Here is a 16,663-nt window from a genome sequence, read left to right as displayed (position 1 = left end):
CATGTGAAAGCTGGACAGTGAATAACAAAGACCGTAGAAGAATTGATGCTTTTGAGTTGTGGTGTTGGAGGAGAATATTGAAGGTGCCATGAGCTGCCAAAAGGACCAATAGATTTGTTTTGGAAGAAGTGCAGCCAGAGTGCTCTTTGGAGGCCAAAATGGCCAAACTTCGTCTCTCATACTTCGGACATATTTTCAGGAGGGACCAGTTGCTGGAGAAGGATATCATGTTTGGTAAGGTGGAGGGTCAGGTAAAAGAGGAAGACTCCCAACGAGATGGATTGGTCAAGTGACAGCATCGATGGACTCAAGTGTGGTAACAGTAATGAGGTTGGCCCAGGATCGGGCAGTGTTTCGTTCTGCTGTGCATAAGGTCGCTATGGGTCGGTACCTGCTCAACGGTAGCTAACAATAACAATGAGTCAGAACTGGTTTTGACGGCATTTAACGACAGCAGTTTAGTATCAGTGGGGTTGTAATCGAGTAATCCTGTTTTGTGGTGTTAAACCTTGGTGTGAGATGTAGTGTCAAAACAAGCAAAGCCATTGCCATCAAAGTGTTTCCACGTCTCAACCGAGCAGGACTGTTCCTTAGTGTGTCCAAGACTAGACATTTTTATAGAAACAGATGGCCATGCCTTTCTCCTATGAACAGCTGGTGGTTTGGTTAGTATTCAGGTGCTTACTACAGTTTCACTAGAGCCCAATAAAGAGAAAGTTGGGACGTGGAAAAGCATTTCCTTCAGATACTGAGTCAGAAGACCTGTAACCTTGGGTGGGTGATTGTCTCTCTCTGAGCTAGTCTCCTCCCCTATAAAATAAAGATTCATTTATTCATTACCTGGGCAACTAGTATATTGCAGGAGTTCTGGTGTGGTGCTGTAGATCAGCAGTGGACTGTGAACCACAAGTTTAGCAGTTCAAACCTACCAGCCGCTCCTCAGAAACCCTATACAGGGTCACTATGAGTTGGAACGGACTCAACAGCACTCAACAACAACAAGTATATTTCAGGAGTCCTGCTGTGACACCATAGAATAAGCACTGGGCCTCAAGGTTGGTTTGAACTACAAGATTGGGTTCAAATTCATGAACCACTCCTCAGAAACTCTATACATAGTCTCTTAGGAGTCAGAGCCGGCTCCCTAGCACTCAACAACAACAGTATATTGCAGAGTCCCTGGATGGTGCAAATGATTAACCTCAGCTGCTAACCATAAGCTTAGTGATTCTAATCCACTTAGGTACCTTGGAAGAAAGACCTGGCAATCTTCCAAAAGACGACAATCATTGGAAACCCTATGGAATTCAGTTCTACCCTGAAACACACAGGACTGCTATGAGTTAGAATCGACTCAGCGGAGCCTGGTTTGTTTTGTTTCATTTTTGTATGTGCCAGGCACTGTATGAAGAAACACACAAACCCATTGCCATCAAGTCAGTGCCAATTCACACGACCTCACGTGTTACTGAGTAGAGCTGTTCAATAGGGCGTTCTTGGCTGTAATCTTTTCAGAAGCAGATTGCCAACCCACTCTTTCATGGTGCTTTTGAGTAAATGCAGATGGCCAAGCTTTAAGGTAGAAGTCGAGTGCAAACCATCTGCACCATCTAGGGACCTTTGGGTCCTGTACCTGGCACTGAGTCAACAGCAGTGGATGGGACCTGCGCGGAGGGGGACTTGCAGGTGAAACCAGCCCACTAAGTTCCAGGCACCTGTCCTTTCATTGTGCTTTGCTGTGCGATGTGAGGATGTGCAGGCCCTCAGTGACTGCACTCATCAGTAACAAGTCAACTAGCATTCTGTGTTAAGAAGGAATCTTATGAACTTGCTTAGGAAGAGCTTGCCAGAGAACTGTAAGACAAGCAAGGCTCACCATAGGCTGAGGACTAGACCGGTTTGTTTACTGAGGTCCTAGGAGATGGGCTGGCTTTCTCTTGAAATACCCCAGCACCACTCCAGTGGCCCCCAGGGATTATAGCGCAATGTGTATTTGGAAATCTTCTAGGGAAATAGTTTGAGAACGCTTATCAAAGCCATAAAATCTCTTCTGTCCTTTCACCCTCTAACTCTCCCGCGTGAGAATCTCCTAAGGAAGCACTCCCAAATGTGGGGAAAGCTGTATACAGATGTGTGTCTCAGCAGTATTGAATTTTTGTTATCGTTAAGTGCCGTGGAGTCGGTTCCAACCCATAGCAACCCTGTATAGGGTTTCCGAGGAGTGGCTGGTGAGCTTGAACTGCCAATTTTGTCGTTGAAACCGACTTTGCAGTCCAGTGCACTAACCCACAGCACCACACCAGGAGTCCTAGCAGCATAAATAAAAGCAGTGTTGATAATCCCTTCAAATCATAAGCTGCCCAAACATCCAGTCATACGGCGATCGGGTGTTGATCGTTACACATCGATTCAGTGAAATCACCCAGCAATGGAAGCAGATGAAGATTGCAACAAGGTAGGGAAATACTCTTAATGAATATGGGGTGAAAACCCAGTGTATGAAGTATTTAAGCTAAGATTGTGACAATTCCAATATGTGTGCTTTTTAATAGGCCAGACTGTTAGAAAAGACTGATCAAAAGTGGCTATTGTATAAAGACCATCACATGAGGGGGATTTTGAAGTCCAGTCTCCATTCTGGCTACATCATAATGCTTTTGAAACGTTCCCACATTCTGTTCTTCGGTTGTCACCAGTAGGTAGCTTGGTGGCACAGCTTAACTTCTCAGCCAGGAGGAGCCCGAGGGCAGCAGAAGCTGCTGTGAGGAGCTGGCCATGGTCCAGGCAAGGATTTTGTCTTTCCTCTGTCACTGTCCATTCTCCTGTGGAGTGCAGACAGACTAAAAACAGAGAAGTAAAAATATAATGTCTGATGATCATAGGTCCTATGAAGAAACAGAAAGACAATTAAAAGAAGGTTGAAGCAGGAGGGTTTGCTATTTTCGGCAGAGTCGTTCCCTCTGGCGAGAAGACATGAGAGGGTGAGGGAAGTGAGGGTGTAAGCACTGTAGGAATCTGAAGGAAAACTCTTCCTAGCAGAGGAAACAGCAAACACAAAGACGCTGAGGTGGAGCACTTGTGACAGGTGTGAGGAAGAGAAAGGAGAGTGAGGGACAGGGCAAGTGCTGGGAGAGAGCAGGGGGAGCGAAGGTCTATGGACAGTGGGCTTCATTCTGGATGTACCTTCAGACTCTTTCTGATATACAGAGCACACAAAAGCCTGGAGTGACCATCAATGAGGTGTTTGCTAAGCCTTCTCCAGGCCTGCACTCAAACACGTTTTCTGCCTGGAGCCATTCCCTTCTTTAGTTTCAAAAAGGTGATAGACTTCGCCAAAATAAGTAGTAACATGGTCCCATCCCTTCCCAGGATGTGTACGGGCGGTCAAACCAGTGCACCTCACCAAGCTCAGGTCTCAAAGCAAAGATGTGGAGAAAGTGAGCGAGAAGCGTGACAGGAAGCGTTGCTCCCTCTGCTTACCAAGTGCCTTCATTGTGGAGCAGTGTCTGGATGGATATTGGGAAGGATTCTCTGCTGGACTGGGAATTGTGCTTGGGAGACAGGGCCTGCTCAAGAGAATTGGCCCCTGGTTTAGGCCTCCTTTTCCTTTTCCTTCCTAAGGAACTGAATTAGCAACTTGGGTCTCAAGTGACTGGGATGGTTTCCTTCTTTTTATTTTTTCATTTTGTTCCTAGGGTTCTCAAAAGCGAACTATCACCACCCCAGAAACCCCTCTTACTAAAAGGAACGTGTCCATGCGCAGCCCCCATCAGCTCCTCTCTCCATCAAGTTTCTCTCCCAGGTATGGCTTGTCATTCACTCGGCCTCCCTCCCCGTTCCCCAGCGGCCTGACTAAACATTCATACCCTCCCACTTTCTCTTCCTTTGTGGAAAAATGACTGTTTCGTACAGTCTTTGAGAAAACGCGCTCTTCCCGGGCTCCTTTCCTGGGTCAGGAACTGACAGCTTCATTGAAAACAGCCTGTCTAGTCAGAAGTTGAGGCGCCTCACGAGTCTTGCCAGCAGACACAAATAGGTTCTCACCACTTCTGTTTGTTTATGTATCACTGGCTTTCTTTCTTCCCTCCTTTTTTCTTTTTTTTTTTTTTAAGTTGAGAGGATTTATTTTTAATAACGAAAAGGTACCTATCTTTGTTGGGGACGTTGTGTCACGTGCTTACTGGTCTTCACTCAGGTCACAGCATTTTGCTGTCACTGTCTCCACAGTGACTTAATGGTTGTTTTCCTGAGCTGTCCCATGACACATAAATCCACCAAGATCATGTGTGATTTTCGGAAATCCGTAAATGACATGTCTCTGCCAAACAGAAGGGTTTCTTGCCACTGCCTTGTCGGTGTGAGGCTCGGGGATGGTACGTTAACCATTGAGGGAAACATTAACTGCAGGAGCCACTACCTCTACTTTGGGTCCCCTCAGGACTAAGCCCAGAGTATGGTTGGCCAGTTCTGCAGTCATTCCGGTTGAGTGGTCATAGGTTTTGAAGGACACTTTGACCTTTGTGTGGTCCACTGCTTGGAGGTTCTCAACCTGTTTGGGGAACTGAGCTTTCTAGATTCACAGGGCCATCTTAGAAACCCAGGTGAAGGGATCCTTCTCATACATGTACCAACACCCTGGCTGCAATCCTGTGAAGCCCGTAAACCTATATCCGACCTCGTGTGAGCGTCCCATTGCATTCAAAGGCATGTTACAGGGAGGAGCCCAGGGCAGTTGTGATATGTTGCCTCGTCATGTTCTAACGCACGCTCATAAAGTTGGCATCAGAGACTGGTTTTGCAATTTATGAAGGTAGCCTCTGGATCACTCAGGAAGAGGCAACACTGGAGACAGACAGAGTCAGGACTGAGCTCCTGGTTAGCAGCCTCTCTGCATATAAGAAATGATGCCCCTATGTGCAGTGGGGCCTCCACCCTGAAGTGGCCAGTGAAGGAAGCTTATTTTAAATAGACCTGGCTGTGAGTGACATTCACAACAAAGGACTCGAAAACCTTACAACTAGAGTCATGTTGTTACCTAAGCAGATCAGCAACGTCCTGTAACACCAGCCAGTGAGGAAACATGAACTGTCACTTGTCGGCTGAGCTCTAGAAACTGGAAATGTCTGACTGATAACTCACTGTATCGCCGCCTCTGTAGTCACGGGGTACAGGGGTTTCGTTTAACTCCATGTTATTAGTGTTTCTATGATGCACCAGATTGTGAGGTTTTAGATTTGCTCAGCAACTTTTGGTTTCTCCACAGCTGCAGGCTCAGATGATGTATTAATCAATTCTAAAAATTCGTAAGACGAAAGGGAAGAATGTTGCTTGAAAATTACTTTTGAATCATTTCAGAGTATGGGTTTTGAATGTCACAGGAACAACCACCTTTGTAGATAATGTTTCTGTCTCTAATCTTCTCTGAGCACATTTGGTATACCTTGGTCTCTCATTTCTGGGAGCCCTTAAAGAACCAGAGAGGTCAGCCCCCATGAAGTTGGTTTGATTTATAAAATGTGCGGCTAACTTGACTTTGCTCCAATCCCCAATTCCAAAATGTAACCAGTCTTGTTTTTCCTCTTGCCCTTTAGATAGGGCCACAGTCATTTAATGGTTTTCTATTTTTGCTTCCAACTTAGTGCTACCCCCTCGCAGAAATACAACTCAAGAAATAACCGGGGAGAAGTGGTCACGTGCTTTGGCTCAGCACAGGGAGTGTCTTGGTCTGGGAGAGGAGGGGTTGGTGACATCAGCCTGAAGGTCTTGGGGTGCCCAGAGCCACTGACCAAAAGCTACAAATTTATGTTCCAGAAGCTTTCAGATGTTCGAGAAGGTGACTTTTTCTTCCCTTTGATAGTTCTCATGGTGCTCAGAGAATTCTCGTGGCTTGGGAGGGTTTGGAGAAAGTCACCATGCTTCAGCTGCGCTGGTGGAGCAGAGCCTCAATTCAAGGCTGCCATGAACTCTGTCCATTGGTAGATGTCCCTGTTAGCATAGAAACATGAAGCGGTCCATCAGGAATTTTCCCAAATCATAGCGCTTTGTGATATGTGCGTTTGCTACCGACACGGCACAGTCCCATTTCCCAGTCACAAAAACTTAAAAAACTGTGGACAGGGATCCAGCTGAGAGTGAAAGGCAGGTATGGCTTCTGTAAGAGGAACAGAGGAGCTTCCCCAGTGTGGGCTTGCCTTTCCCTGAACTTCAGGGATGACCCGGGTGAAGGGAAGGGTGGGATGGGATTATGTCATGTGATCTGTGGCCAATGGGAGCCCTGATTCAGTAGCCTGGTGGCAGAAAGCCTGAGCAGGGTGGCCAGGTGTCCTGAGTGCCCTTCCCACTTCTATCAAATGTCTGCTCCCTTATAATGGGCTATGTTTCCTCACCCTGGGAAGTTTCTTATATGCAACACTTTCTCACATCTGGGCTTTCAGTTCTGACCTGTAAGATCGAAGAACTTGGCATCGAACTCAAGGAACATTATAAGATTGAGGCGTTCACCCCCGTTCAAGTCCCAGCACAAGTAAGAGTTGTTTTAATTGTTCTTGCTGATTAACTTGCTAATTAACAGGTACCTTCTTTTTTTAAAAGTTTTTATTGTGAATTGAGCGAAGGTTAATAGACAAGATCATCCTCTTTACATTTAACAAATTATATGCTTTGTTTCATCTTAGTGATTACAATCCCCTCCCTGCAACATCACTTATCCTACTTCCTCCTTGTTGCTTCCCTTTCACATCTTATATATTCACAAAATGAACAAACCAAAAATATCTGATGCACACTACAAAACAAAATATATAAATTCATTTAAATGTTCAAAGGGCACATTTTGCAAGCCAGCCTCCTGCCCACAAGCACACAGCCTGACTCAGTCCGTGGGCCTAGAGCCCGCATCTGCTCTGTCTCTCCAGGCCACTGCCTCTGTCACCATCTCTGCTATTACCACTTTTCTAGGTAGGATCTCACACTCTACTCATGCTCTTCTTTCTTGATGGTCCTGGGATTGTGTGTTCCTGAAATGAAAGATTAACTACTCTTCCCGTTTAGTTACACATCTTCTACAATTACAGTTGTGACAATCACAATTACTCCTGCTAACAGTTACTCACAATTGAGTCATAAAATCCTATCATCGTCCCCATCCCCTTTTACCAGATCCATCTACCACCAGCAGTATTTTAAATACCAGCATTGTCATCCATGGTGGATAGGTTACAACAGAGCTGACAGACTAAGACAGACTAGGAAGGAGAATTCTGAATTATTAGTCACTGCAAACGTTATGAATAGCAACAGAACATTGTGAGATACGGTGCCAGAAGATGAGCCCCTGAGGTTGGAAGACACTTACAGTATAAGTGGGGAAGAGCTGCTTCAATGTAGAGTTGACCATGATGATATGGATGGAGCAAAACTTTCAGGCTTTCACTTGCTGATTAACATGCACTTTTTATATGTAGACTTGATGATGGTGAAAAGGCATCCTTCTTGCTTCCTTTACCACCTCTTGTATACATTCTAGTTAAAATCTTGATTGCATTTGGTAAAACAGGTCCTTTGAGGAAAGATCTAGAAGAACTCTCCAGCTTTGTCACCAGAGACAGTTGTTTTCTTCTTACACACAAGCAAAGACTGAAGGCTGAGTTCCCCTTAGTGATAGAAGTTGTGGGGAGGCAGGTAGCACCCTGGGGCTTTCCCACAAATAGAAGCATTCCCATATCAGGACAACGGCTTCCAGGTAGGATTTCCAGAGTCCTGTTAGATCCACGGTGATTCATGGCCCCTCCCCTCGTTTGCTCTCTTGTTACATAGACCCAAGTCCTGCCGATAGTATCCTTACATCAGAGATGCAGCAGTACTTTCTCTCTCGGGCTTTTTTTTTTTTTTTTTCTTAAATGATTTATTGTGAATTATGTGATAGTTTACATGGGAGAACATCAGTCTTACATTCATTCTATCGTGTATATCGTCTCATTGCCATGGTTACAATCCCCTCCATGCAATCCTTCCCCCGTATCCCCCAGGTCTTCAGCACACAGTCGCTCTCCCTCTCTGGATTTAAAGTCTCCGGCTGGTCCGTCGCTCCACGTCATCATCTCTGGCTCCATTTCAGGCATCACTGCTTCTCTGGGTAGGGTCCCGCTCTCTGCTCTTCTCCCATGATGGTCCTAGGGACCCTCCGCTCCTAGACTGAAAAGTTAATCACTCCCCTCCTTGCTATAAAACGTCCACCTTTACATTTCCAACCCTCACAGTCAGTCCTGATAACAATTATTTACTATTGTATCACAAGAGACCCGTCTGCATTTCATTGCATCAGCCCTGCCTAGTCAGATTGAATACTACTCACTGGAGATTCTACCTTCCTCCAGGCCCTCTGGATCTAGGTTCCCTCTTGAAAACTTGTAAGCCAGTCACTTCTTGCCTTTGTAGCCCCCCACCCCCATTTTGGGTAGCCAATGTCCAAGTTGCCCATCCCTGTCTACTCTGTGTGTGGAGGGGGTGGGGATGATTCTTGCTGTAAGGACTTGTTCCCTCTTTTGAGCTACTGCTTCCATAGGTGTCTGGGGCTTTTTTTGATTGAGGGGAAGATTCTTTAAAGAACCTGTATCATATGTTTCAAGGAGCTCTAGTAGTGTAGTGGTTACAAGTCAGGCTGCTAACCTCAAGGTCAGCCATTCCACAGGAGAAAGATGAGGGTTTCTATTCCCAGGGTCACTATGAGTCAAACCTGACTCAACAGCATCATATATTTACATTCAGAGAGCAGAGAACAGTTGGGGAAGATAGGCAAAACCCTGTCATGTAAGGAAGTTCTAATGGGGTTGGACAGGAAGGGAAGGTTGTATGGTCATGTGGAGGAGATTAGACTGGCTCAGGTTAGCCCCAAGAGTGAAAGCTGAAGAGCTTCTTGCTGAGAGACAGTGTAGTGTGGGGTAAGGACGTGGCCCAGGAGCCACACTCCTGAGCTCTAAACCAATCACGATTGGACCCTGACTAAAGTATCCAGCCTCTCTGTTGCACCCATTAATGTTGTCTAAGTTTGCCCTCACTTTGAGACAATTGACACACCCCTTACTCACAACAACTTCTTCATCACATGACCTTCACCTGCTGCACAAGCTGCTTCTTGTCATCGCGGAGGCTTCAGCCCTTGTTTTACACTAACGTCAGGCTGAAGAAGATCTGCACGCGCCTCTTGTGACCTACAGAGTTGGCTGAAAGACACACTTAGGAACAGCTCTTGCTTGTAACCTGGGAACTAACTGTCTGTGACCCCCTCAGAGTTTCTATAAGGGTTAAATGAAGTAATATGTGGAAGCCTCTAGAACACTGTCTGTTTTGTAAGTTCTATAGAGGTTGACTATTGACTCTTACAGCTGCCCAGAGATGCAGTGGTCATGGGGCCAAGGGCACGTTCCTCTTGACTAGACGCTCAGACTTAGGCCCACGTGGAGGAGGCTCAGACATCCAGTGGGTGGGCAGACTAAGTGTCCTTTAAGAGTTCAGTGACAATGCTGGGTCATCTCAGAGTCACATGCTGTCCCAGAAAGGGTATGCTGATATTAGCTGTTTGTTTTGCATCTGCCTTGTGTGTGCTGACTTCAGATTTTGCACTCCTGTTCCAAAGGTGGTCTTGTTTCTTCTTCCCCCCTCTCCTCTGTAGGAACCCGTCACCCTTCTGGGCCAGATCGGCTGTGACAGCAATGGAAAGCTGAACAGCAAGTCTGTGATTCTTGAGGGAGACCGGGAACATTCCTTAGGTGCTCAAATCCCTGTGGATTTATCAGAGCTCAGAGAATATTCTTTGTTTCCTGGGCAGGTAAGAGTTGAATCACAGCCATAGGCTGCAGGTGTGCGTGGTTTACATGTGTGAAGGAGCGGGGCTCTCAGACTAAATCAGCCTTTTGTGGTGTGGCAGCTTTGATGCAGTGAAGGGTGCGGGCTGGCCCCTGTTGTGGGGACTCAGCTCTTCCCTGGTCCGTGAGCTCTGACAGCTCTGGGGTCAGACTGCCCAGGTTTGAACTCCAACTCCACCCAAGTCCTGCAGTAACGGGCAGGTTGCTGAGCCTCCCTAAGCTCCTGTGTCGCATCTGTAAAATGGGAAGCCTCGTTCCTACCTCACTGGATTGATGAGAAGTGAGGTCATTCATGTAGAGCATCATCAATACCACAACTTCATCTCACATATCCCTTGGTTTGTTTCCTGGGATCTAAGAGTCATGCCCCGGGCCTCACTGGACAGTAGCTTGAACTGTACCAGCCGTTGCTCACGGCTCTCCTCCGTCTCCCCACGTTAACAGTTCTGCCTTCTGTCTGGTCTTTCAGGTTGTTGTTATGGAAGGGACCAACACCACAGGCAGAAAATTTGTCGCCACCAAACTCTACGAGGTACTCCAGTTCTCTCCCCACCTTCCCTCCTTGCTAGCTCCATTCCTGCAATGGGCTGGCATGTTCCTCATAGAAATGGGGCCTGCTTATTGGTTTCACACTGGGATGGGACCAACATGAGAGTTACTTCTTTAGGCCAAGAGTTAGCAGTGGCCAGAGTGCCATTGTAGCACAAAAGTAACCATAGACAACCTGTCAACGAGCAAGTGTGGCTGTGTGCCAATAAAACTTTATTTACAAAACTGGCTGCAGCCAGATTTGTCCTACAGGTTGTAGTGTGCCAGCCCAGCTCTCAGCGATCCACAAGGGTCAGGATTGGAGGAAAAGTGGCAGACACACTTCCCTCTCAGCCTCGCCTAGAAACATAGCGATAACTCCAGGCATTTGTCCTGGCCCCCACTTTTTGCTGGGTGGTTTATGAGAAAATATCTGTTGTGGTTAAGTGCTATTGAATTGGTCCCGACTCATAGCGATCCTGTATAGGACTTCTGAGGAGAGACCAGTGGGTTTGAGCTCTGACCGCAAAGTTAGCAGTCCAGTGCTTATCCTGTAGTGCCACCCCAGGACTCAAGGAACCATGGCAGTACGGTAGTCAAGTGCTTGGCTGAAAGATTGGTGGTTTGAATCTAGCCAGCAGCTCCAAGGGAGAAAGGCCTGGCAAATCTCCTGTAAAGATGGCGGCCCAGGAAACCCTCTGGGGCAGTTCAGATGGGGGCCGTGAGTCAAAATCAACTTTGTGGCAATGACCTCGTTACGTGTGCTCGTTACCACTCAGAGCAGAATAGAAAAATGGCAGATACCCTCGTGTCTGGGCTTTTAGTGCCAGTGAGCAAGACACAGGCTGCTTCTTCCTGCCTGCCCCCACTGCAGACCACCCCCCACCCCCCAGTCCATGACCACCCCTCTCCTCCCCAAGGGTGGTGCCTGGAGCCAGACCTCAGTGTAGCTTTGCTTTTGGCTTTCAGGGCGTGCCGCTTCCTTTCTATCAACCCACTGAAGAGGAGGGAGGTAAGTTTTGAACTTTTTTGTTGCCAACCTTCAAGGTGAGGGGGCGAGAGTTCAGGAATGTGACTCTCAGGCACTAAGAGCTGCGCACACGGTGAGAGCGTCCGGGTGACACAGGGACAGACATAGCTGGACTGTCACGGGTCTGAGCCTCATGGACACTCTGGAAGGTGCCATTCTAAGATGAAGGTGCAGCTTGCTTTAAGAGGGAAAAAAGAGCCCTAGTGGCACTGTAGGGTAAGTATTGGACTGCGCACTGCAAAGTTGGCAGTTCAAACCCACCAACCACTCTGAGGGAGAAAAATGAGGTTTTCTGCTCCCATAAAGATTTCCAGTCTCAGAAACCCTAAGGAGCGTTCCTGCTTGGCGCTCTAGGGTCACTGTAAGCAGAAGTGATTCAGTGGCGGTGGAGTTGGTTTGGGTCTGGGGTTGAGAAGGAAAAAAACAAGCCATTTAAAAACTGAATTTCTCTAGATGTGGTGCATGCTGTCTTGGTTTGTGTCCTGGAAGAACAAAGGGTGTTGCTGAGACCAAAACCCGGAGTTGAGCTAACAGGAATGTCATGAATGTCATTGCACAGTTTTGACAAATGGTAGAATTCTTTCCTTCTAGCTGGGAGACGGGGGTTCCATTTCCGGCCAAGGCACCTCATGTGCAGCCCCACCCATCTGTCCATGTTGCTGTGATGCTGGACCAGTTTCTGCAGGCCTTCCAGACTAAGAAAGAAAGGCCTGGTAGGCTACTTCTGACAAGTCTGTGGGTCCCAGTGGTCCCATCCACAGCCAATTAGGGGGATGACAGAACCAGCCGGTGCTTCGTTCACTTGTGCATGGAGTTGCGCAAGAGTGGGGCCAATTTGAGGAAGATAGGAACATGAGGGGACACAGGAAAAGGCACACAGGGACTCCCCATACTTTCTATTTTTTCTACAATTCTAAAATTACTACAAAGGTGAAGAATTTCTGAGAAAGCCTAGAATGATTTATAAACTAATGTCAGTGGAAAAGAGGCTCAAAACAAAACAAAAAAATTAGCAAACTTTCGTTCCAGGTATTTCCAAGCATTTTTTTAAGCCAGGTAGAGCACTGTGGAGGGGATTGTCAGCGCCCCACACGTAGGATAAGTGGGTGAGCTCTAGATTTGGGGATGAAATCAGGAGTTCGATGACTTTGCATGTCCTGTCAGTAAATGTGTTGACGGGTAGTGGTGGGGTGTCCTGCTGGCTCCCTGGTGAGGACAAGAGGCCTGGCTGGGATGCTGAGGCCAGCGCTGTACACCAGGGAGGCTTTCTAGGCTGCTGACAGACATGGTTTATGAGAAACTCCATACAGAGTCCTGAACTAGAAACTCTTGGAAGTCCAGACTAAGACATGGACCCTGCCCTGCAGGCACTTCCTGTTTGCTGAGCTGACAGGGTCTGTAGGCTCCTCAGGACTGAACTGACCTCTGCCCCCTGCCCTTATGGAAATACAGACAAAGACGTGAACCCTGCCCTGCAGGCACTTCCTATTCACCGTGCTGACAGGTCCTGTGGGTTTGTCTCTGCCCCCTGCCCACCTCCACAGGAAGCCTACTCTGCCCCTGGATTCTCTGTCTCAGTCTTAGACTACCGATGTCCACCCACTCCCACCTGGATCCCCAGAACCTGTGACTAGGTGACCTTACCTAGCAAAAGGGCTCTCCAGCAGTGATGAAGTGAAGGATCTTGGAAATGGGAAATTATCCTGAGTCACCCAGGTGGGCCCAGTGTCCCTACAGACCACTGCCCTCCAGTCCATCCTGACTATGGTGAGCCGGTAGGACAGAGTAGCACTGCCCCCTTGGGCTTCCAGGGTTGTTCTCTTTGCTGAAAGACTGACATGTCTTTCTCCTGTGGAGCAGCTGGGACCTTCAGACCACCTAGCTTTCCGTTTGCTGCTGAACACTTAACCACTGTGCCAATAGGGGTCCCACGTCATCTCAGGGGCTCAGAGAGGAAGGTCGGAAGAGGCAGTACTGCTGGCTTTGAATGGCCCCACAAGCCAAGGAGTGCAGGTAGTAGCCTCTGGCATAGATTCTGCCGGAGGACGACCCTCACTCTGTAGGGTTTTCAAAGCTGTGAACTTTTGGAAGCAGTTACTTCCAAGGCACCACTGGCTGTGTTTGAACTGCCAACCTCTCCAGTAGTAGTTCAGTGCTTAACCCTTTGCTCCATTCAGGGCTCCTAGGCAATTCCTTTGTTGTGGTGGTGTGCTATCTAGTCATTTCAAACTCAATGACCCTGTATGGAGTTTCTGAGAACAACTGGTAAGTTTGAACTGCAGACTTTGTGGTTAGTAGTCCAGTGCTTATCCTACAGAGCCAACCAGGACTCAGCCTCTTTTTTTTTTTTTTTTATGGTCCAGGAGTGGGCAATGTTTTATTGTGTTGTGGATACAGTGTGTTTGAGTAAGAAGTGACCCAATGGCACATTACAACAACAAAATAGTAGATACACTCTGCCTGTTTTGGGGCACTCCAGACCTGCCCCTCACTTTTTTTTTTTTTTTTTATAATTAAATGTTTTTATTTTGCATTGAGTGAAAGTTTACAGGGCACATCATCAGCTTCACATTCAACCATTCATATAGCTTGTTTCATTAATTGATTATTATCCCCACTATATATCATCAGTTTACAGTGTTTCTCTCTATCCTCTTTAGCTTTTTTTTTTTTTTTGGATGCGGGGGGACTTGGCTTATTGGAATTTACAGTCTCGGCTTTTAGGGGAGGTTTTTACATTTGTCTGTGGATATCCAGGGCTCACGTATGAGATTACTAACAAGCATTACTGAATAATCAGATGAGGGACAGTTTGTTATGTCTACTAGGTAGCTAGAGTCTGATCCTCAGAGCCTATGGTTTGGACGGTCAACAACGCTTGGGCCCACAGGGGCTTGGCCTCCTGACCGGGTCTGTGCTGTCTGCATCTGAGTCCTCCTTTTTTATTGATTGTTTAAGGGACGCTGCCTGTCTTAGGTGGTCAGTGCGAATTCCTCAGTCTTACCAGTCATCGAGACTCATTGCAGCATGGCAATGTCTCTAGGACTCAGCCTCTTGAAGCTAGAAAAAACAACAAAAACAAAACATAGAAGGGATGACACCCTTCCTTCACATTGTGTAATTATTTGTGGTCTGGCTTCACCACCCGTGGAATGGTCTTTGAGGGTGAGAATAAGGCCTTTTTCATCATCTTTGATTCCCAGAGTTGCACCACATAAAGAGGTTCTCAACAGATAGAAGATTTCAGTGGCATTTGGGTTCTCTTCTCCCATCATTCCAGCATTGGTCACCTTGTAATCAAGACCCTGCAATCTCTCCTGTCTTAGATTTTGAGCAAAGAATGGTTCTGGTTGCCTGTGGGCCTTACACTACCTCTGATAGCATCACATATGACCCCCTGCTGGACCTGGTCACCATCATCAACCGTGACCGGCCGGACGTCTGTATTCTGGTAGGAAGCCCTGGGGGCTCTGCCTTCAGCAAAGGTCTCTAATGTTCTGGAGTCCTAGGAAGCATGTCCGTCTCGCCTCCTTTTCAAAAATACCTTTTTGTTCTTAGTCTGTGCCTTTGGAGAGGGAGGGGTGCAACAGGCCTTCCCTGAGTGTTCTGGCCTCTGTCTCGTGAACTCACCCTGTGTGGGGAGCTGAGAGCGTGACTGTCCACCTGGCAGGGGATGTCCCTTGCTAGGCACAGAAAGTTGGTAGAAGGGGCAGCTGCAGCTCTAGTTACAGGGCTCTGGCAGCCTCCCTCCGTCCAAGGCTCTTGTCCTCCCTGTGATCCATCCAGTCCCCTGTCCCCATCTACTAGCCGTGCCCAGATTGCAAGCCACCTAGGAGGGCCAGATGGGCTAGGAGAGGTTTTCTGAACGCCTTCTGAGGCACGTGTGGTTCTGGTTTGTGCTCTGACCCCTTTGTTTCTCTTCCTTGGGCTTCTCTACAGTTTGGACCTTTCCTGGATGCCAAGCATGAACAAGTGGAGGTAAGTGGCTCAGGTGGGTGGGGCGGAGGGCTCAATACTCACTGCCTCTGTCATTTTTTTGGACTTTATTATGGCATCTGCAAGACACCTAAATCTATCCCCGCAGCACACCAGACAAACACTATATCTGGACATGTTTACAAGGGACAGTGAATTGGAGAGGCTTGTGTCACGGGAACACCAGAACACCAGGAAGGGGAACATAGATCCATCCGTCCTGGTGTCCTGTTGTCTGTGGCACGTGACAAAAAGGCACAAGAGCACCACGCAGATGTTGGCGACTGTGGGCATAGAGCTGTGTGTATGGGCTTGATTCCTCATGCTCTGCTCTGCTCTCCTTTGATGCAGAAAGCACAAATTGCCTTCATAGGCCAAGTCTAGGGGCATTTGGTGCCTCCTGCCCTTGGACTCAGGCAGTTTTACTTTCCACAAAAATGATTTCAAAATACACTTCCTTTTAGCATCTCTAGTAATTTACATTCAAGGTTATTCACTGTGACCCCCACCCCTGCCCCTGGCTCGACTCAGCTCCTGTGGACAAGGGCCACGTCGTCTTCAGCTTTGTGTCCCTTAGCTCCTAGCTCAACAGCGGGCACCTTAGAGCCCTTTACACAAGTGGTAGACATGTGACTGAATGCCAAACAGCTGTAAATGTGTCTCCTTCCCTTCCTTCTAGAACTGTCTGCTCACGAGTCCATTTGAAGATGTCTTCAAGCAGTGTCTGCGCACAATTATCGAAGGGACAAGAAGGTCAGGATTCAAAATACTTGACAGAGATGTAAAGTTCATAAGGGGTCTTTTCCCAGGAATTCCCATTAAGAACCCGAGCGTGGTCACAAGTAATGATCGTTCCAACCCTCTTATCCTTTTGAAGTACAGCAACTAGCTAGAACTCTTGAACTTTAAGTGCACTGATGCCAGGCTAAGAGCCATCTATGTAAAACACAAAGATAAACATACTTGAAATGAAAAGGCAGCATCAACTCTCACTCTCCTCTTGCTCTTTCCCTTCCTGACTCCATTCCTTTTCTCCTTTTTTGTATCAACTCCAGCTCCAAGGGCATCTTCCCAGGGGGAGCCTGAGAGATGTTAGGTGACGGACTCGTACAGCAACGTCCTTTAAGTTTTTTTTTACGAATTCAGTGCTAGTTTACATGGGAGACCATCGGTTTTATACTCACAATTGAATGCTAGTTTACATGGGAGAACATCGGTTTTATACTCACAATTGACTGCTAGTTTACATGGGAGACCATCGGTTTTA

At 47.3% G+C, this 16,663-nt stretch overlaps 1 protein-coding gene across 1 annotated transcript in view; it reads left to right on the top strand.

Annotated features, from left to right (window-relative positions):
• POLA2 (polymerase (DNA directed), alpha 2, accessory subunit) overlaps window positions 1–16,663 on the top strand; it is a 35,657-nt gene that overhangs the window by 13,277 nt on the left and 5,717 nt on the right. Inside the window, exons 5-13 of the mRNA XM_006860937.1 lie at window positions 3,696–3,802; window positions 5,640–5,833; window positions 6,435–6,523; window positions 9,671–9,826; window positions 10,333–10,395; window positions 11,361–11,403; window positions 14,748–14,872; window positions 15,361–15,399; window positions 16,076–16,149. Of these exons, the coding sequence (XP_006860999.1) occupies window positions 3,696–3,802; window positions 5,640–5,833; window positions 6,435–6,523; window positions 9,671–9,826; window positions 10,333–10,395; window positions 11,361–11,403; window positions 14,748–14,872; window positions 15,361–15,399; window positions 16,076–16,149 (890 nt within the window). The remainder of the gene's footprint in view (window positions 1–3,695; window positions 3,803–5,639; window positions 5,834–6,434; window positions 6,524–9,670; window positions 9,827–10,332; window positions 10,396–11,360; window positions 11,404–14,747; window positions 14,873–15,360; window positions 15,400–16,075; window positions 16,150–16,663) is intronic.

The sequence above is a fragment of the Chrysochloris asiatica genome, unplaced genomic scaffold (genome assembly GCF_000296735.1).
Source record: "Chrysochloris asiatica unplaced genomic scaffold, ChrAsi1.0 scaffold00040, whole genome shotgun sequence".
Taxonomy (NCBI): domain Eukaryota; kingdom Metazoa; phylum Chordata; class Mammalia; order Afrosoricida; family Chrysochloridae; genus Chrysochloris; species Chrysochloris asiatica.
The sequence above is the reverse complement of the archived record's forward strand: the minus strand, read 5'-3'. Positions and strand labels throughout refer to the sequence as shown.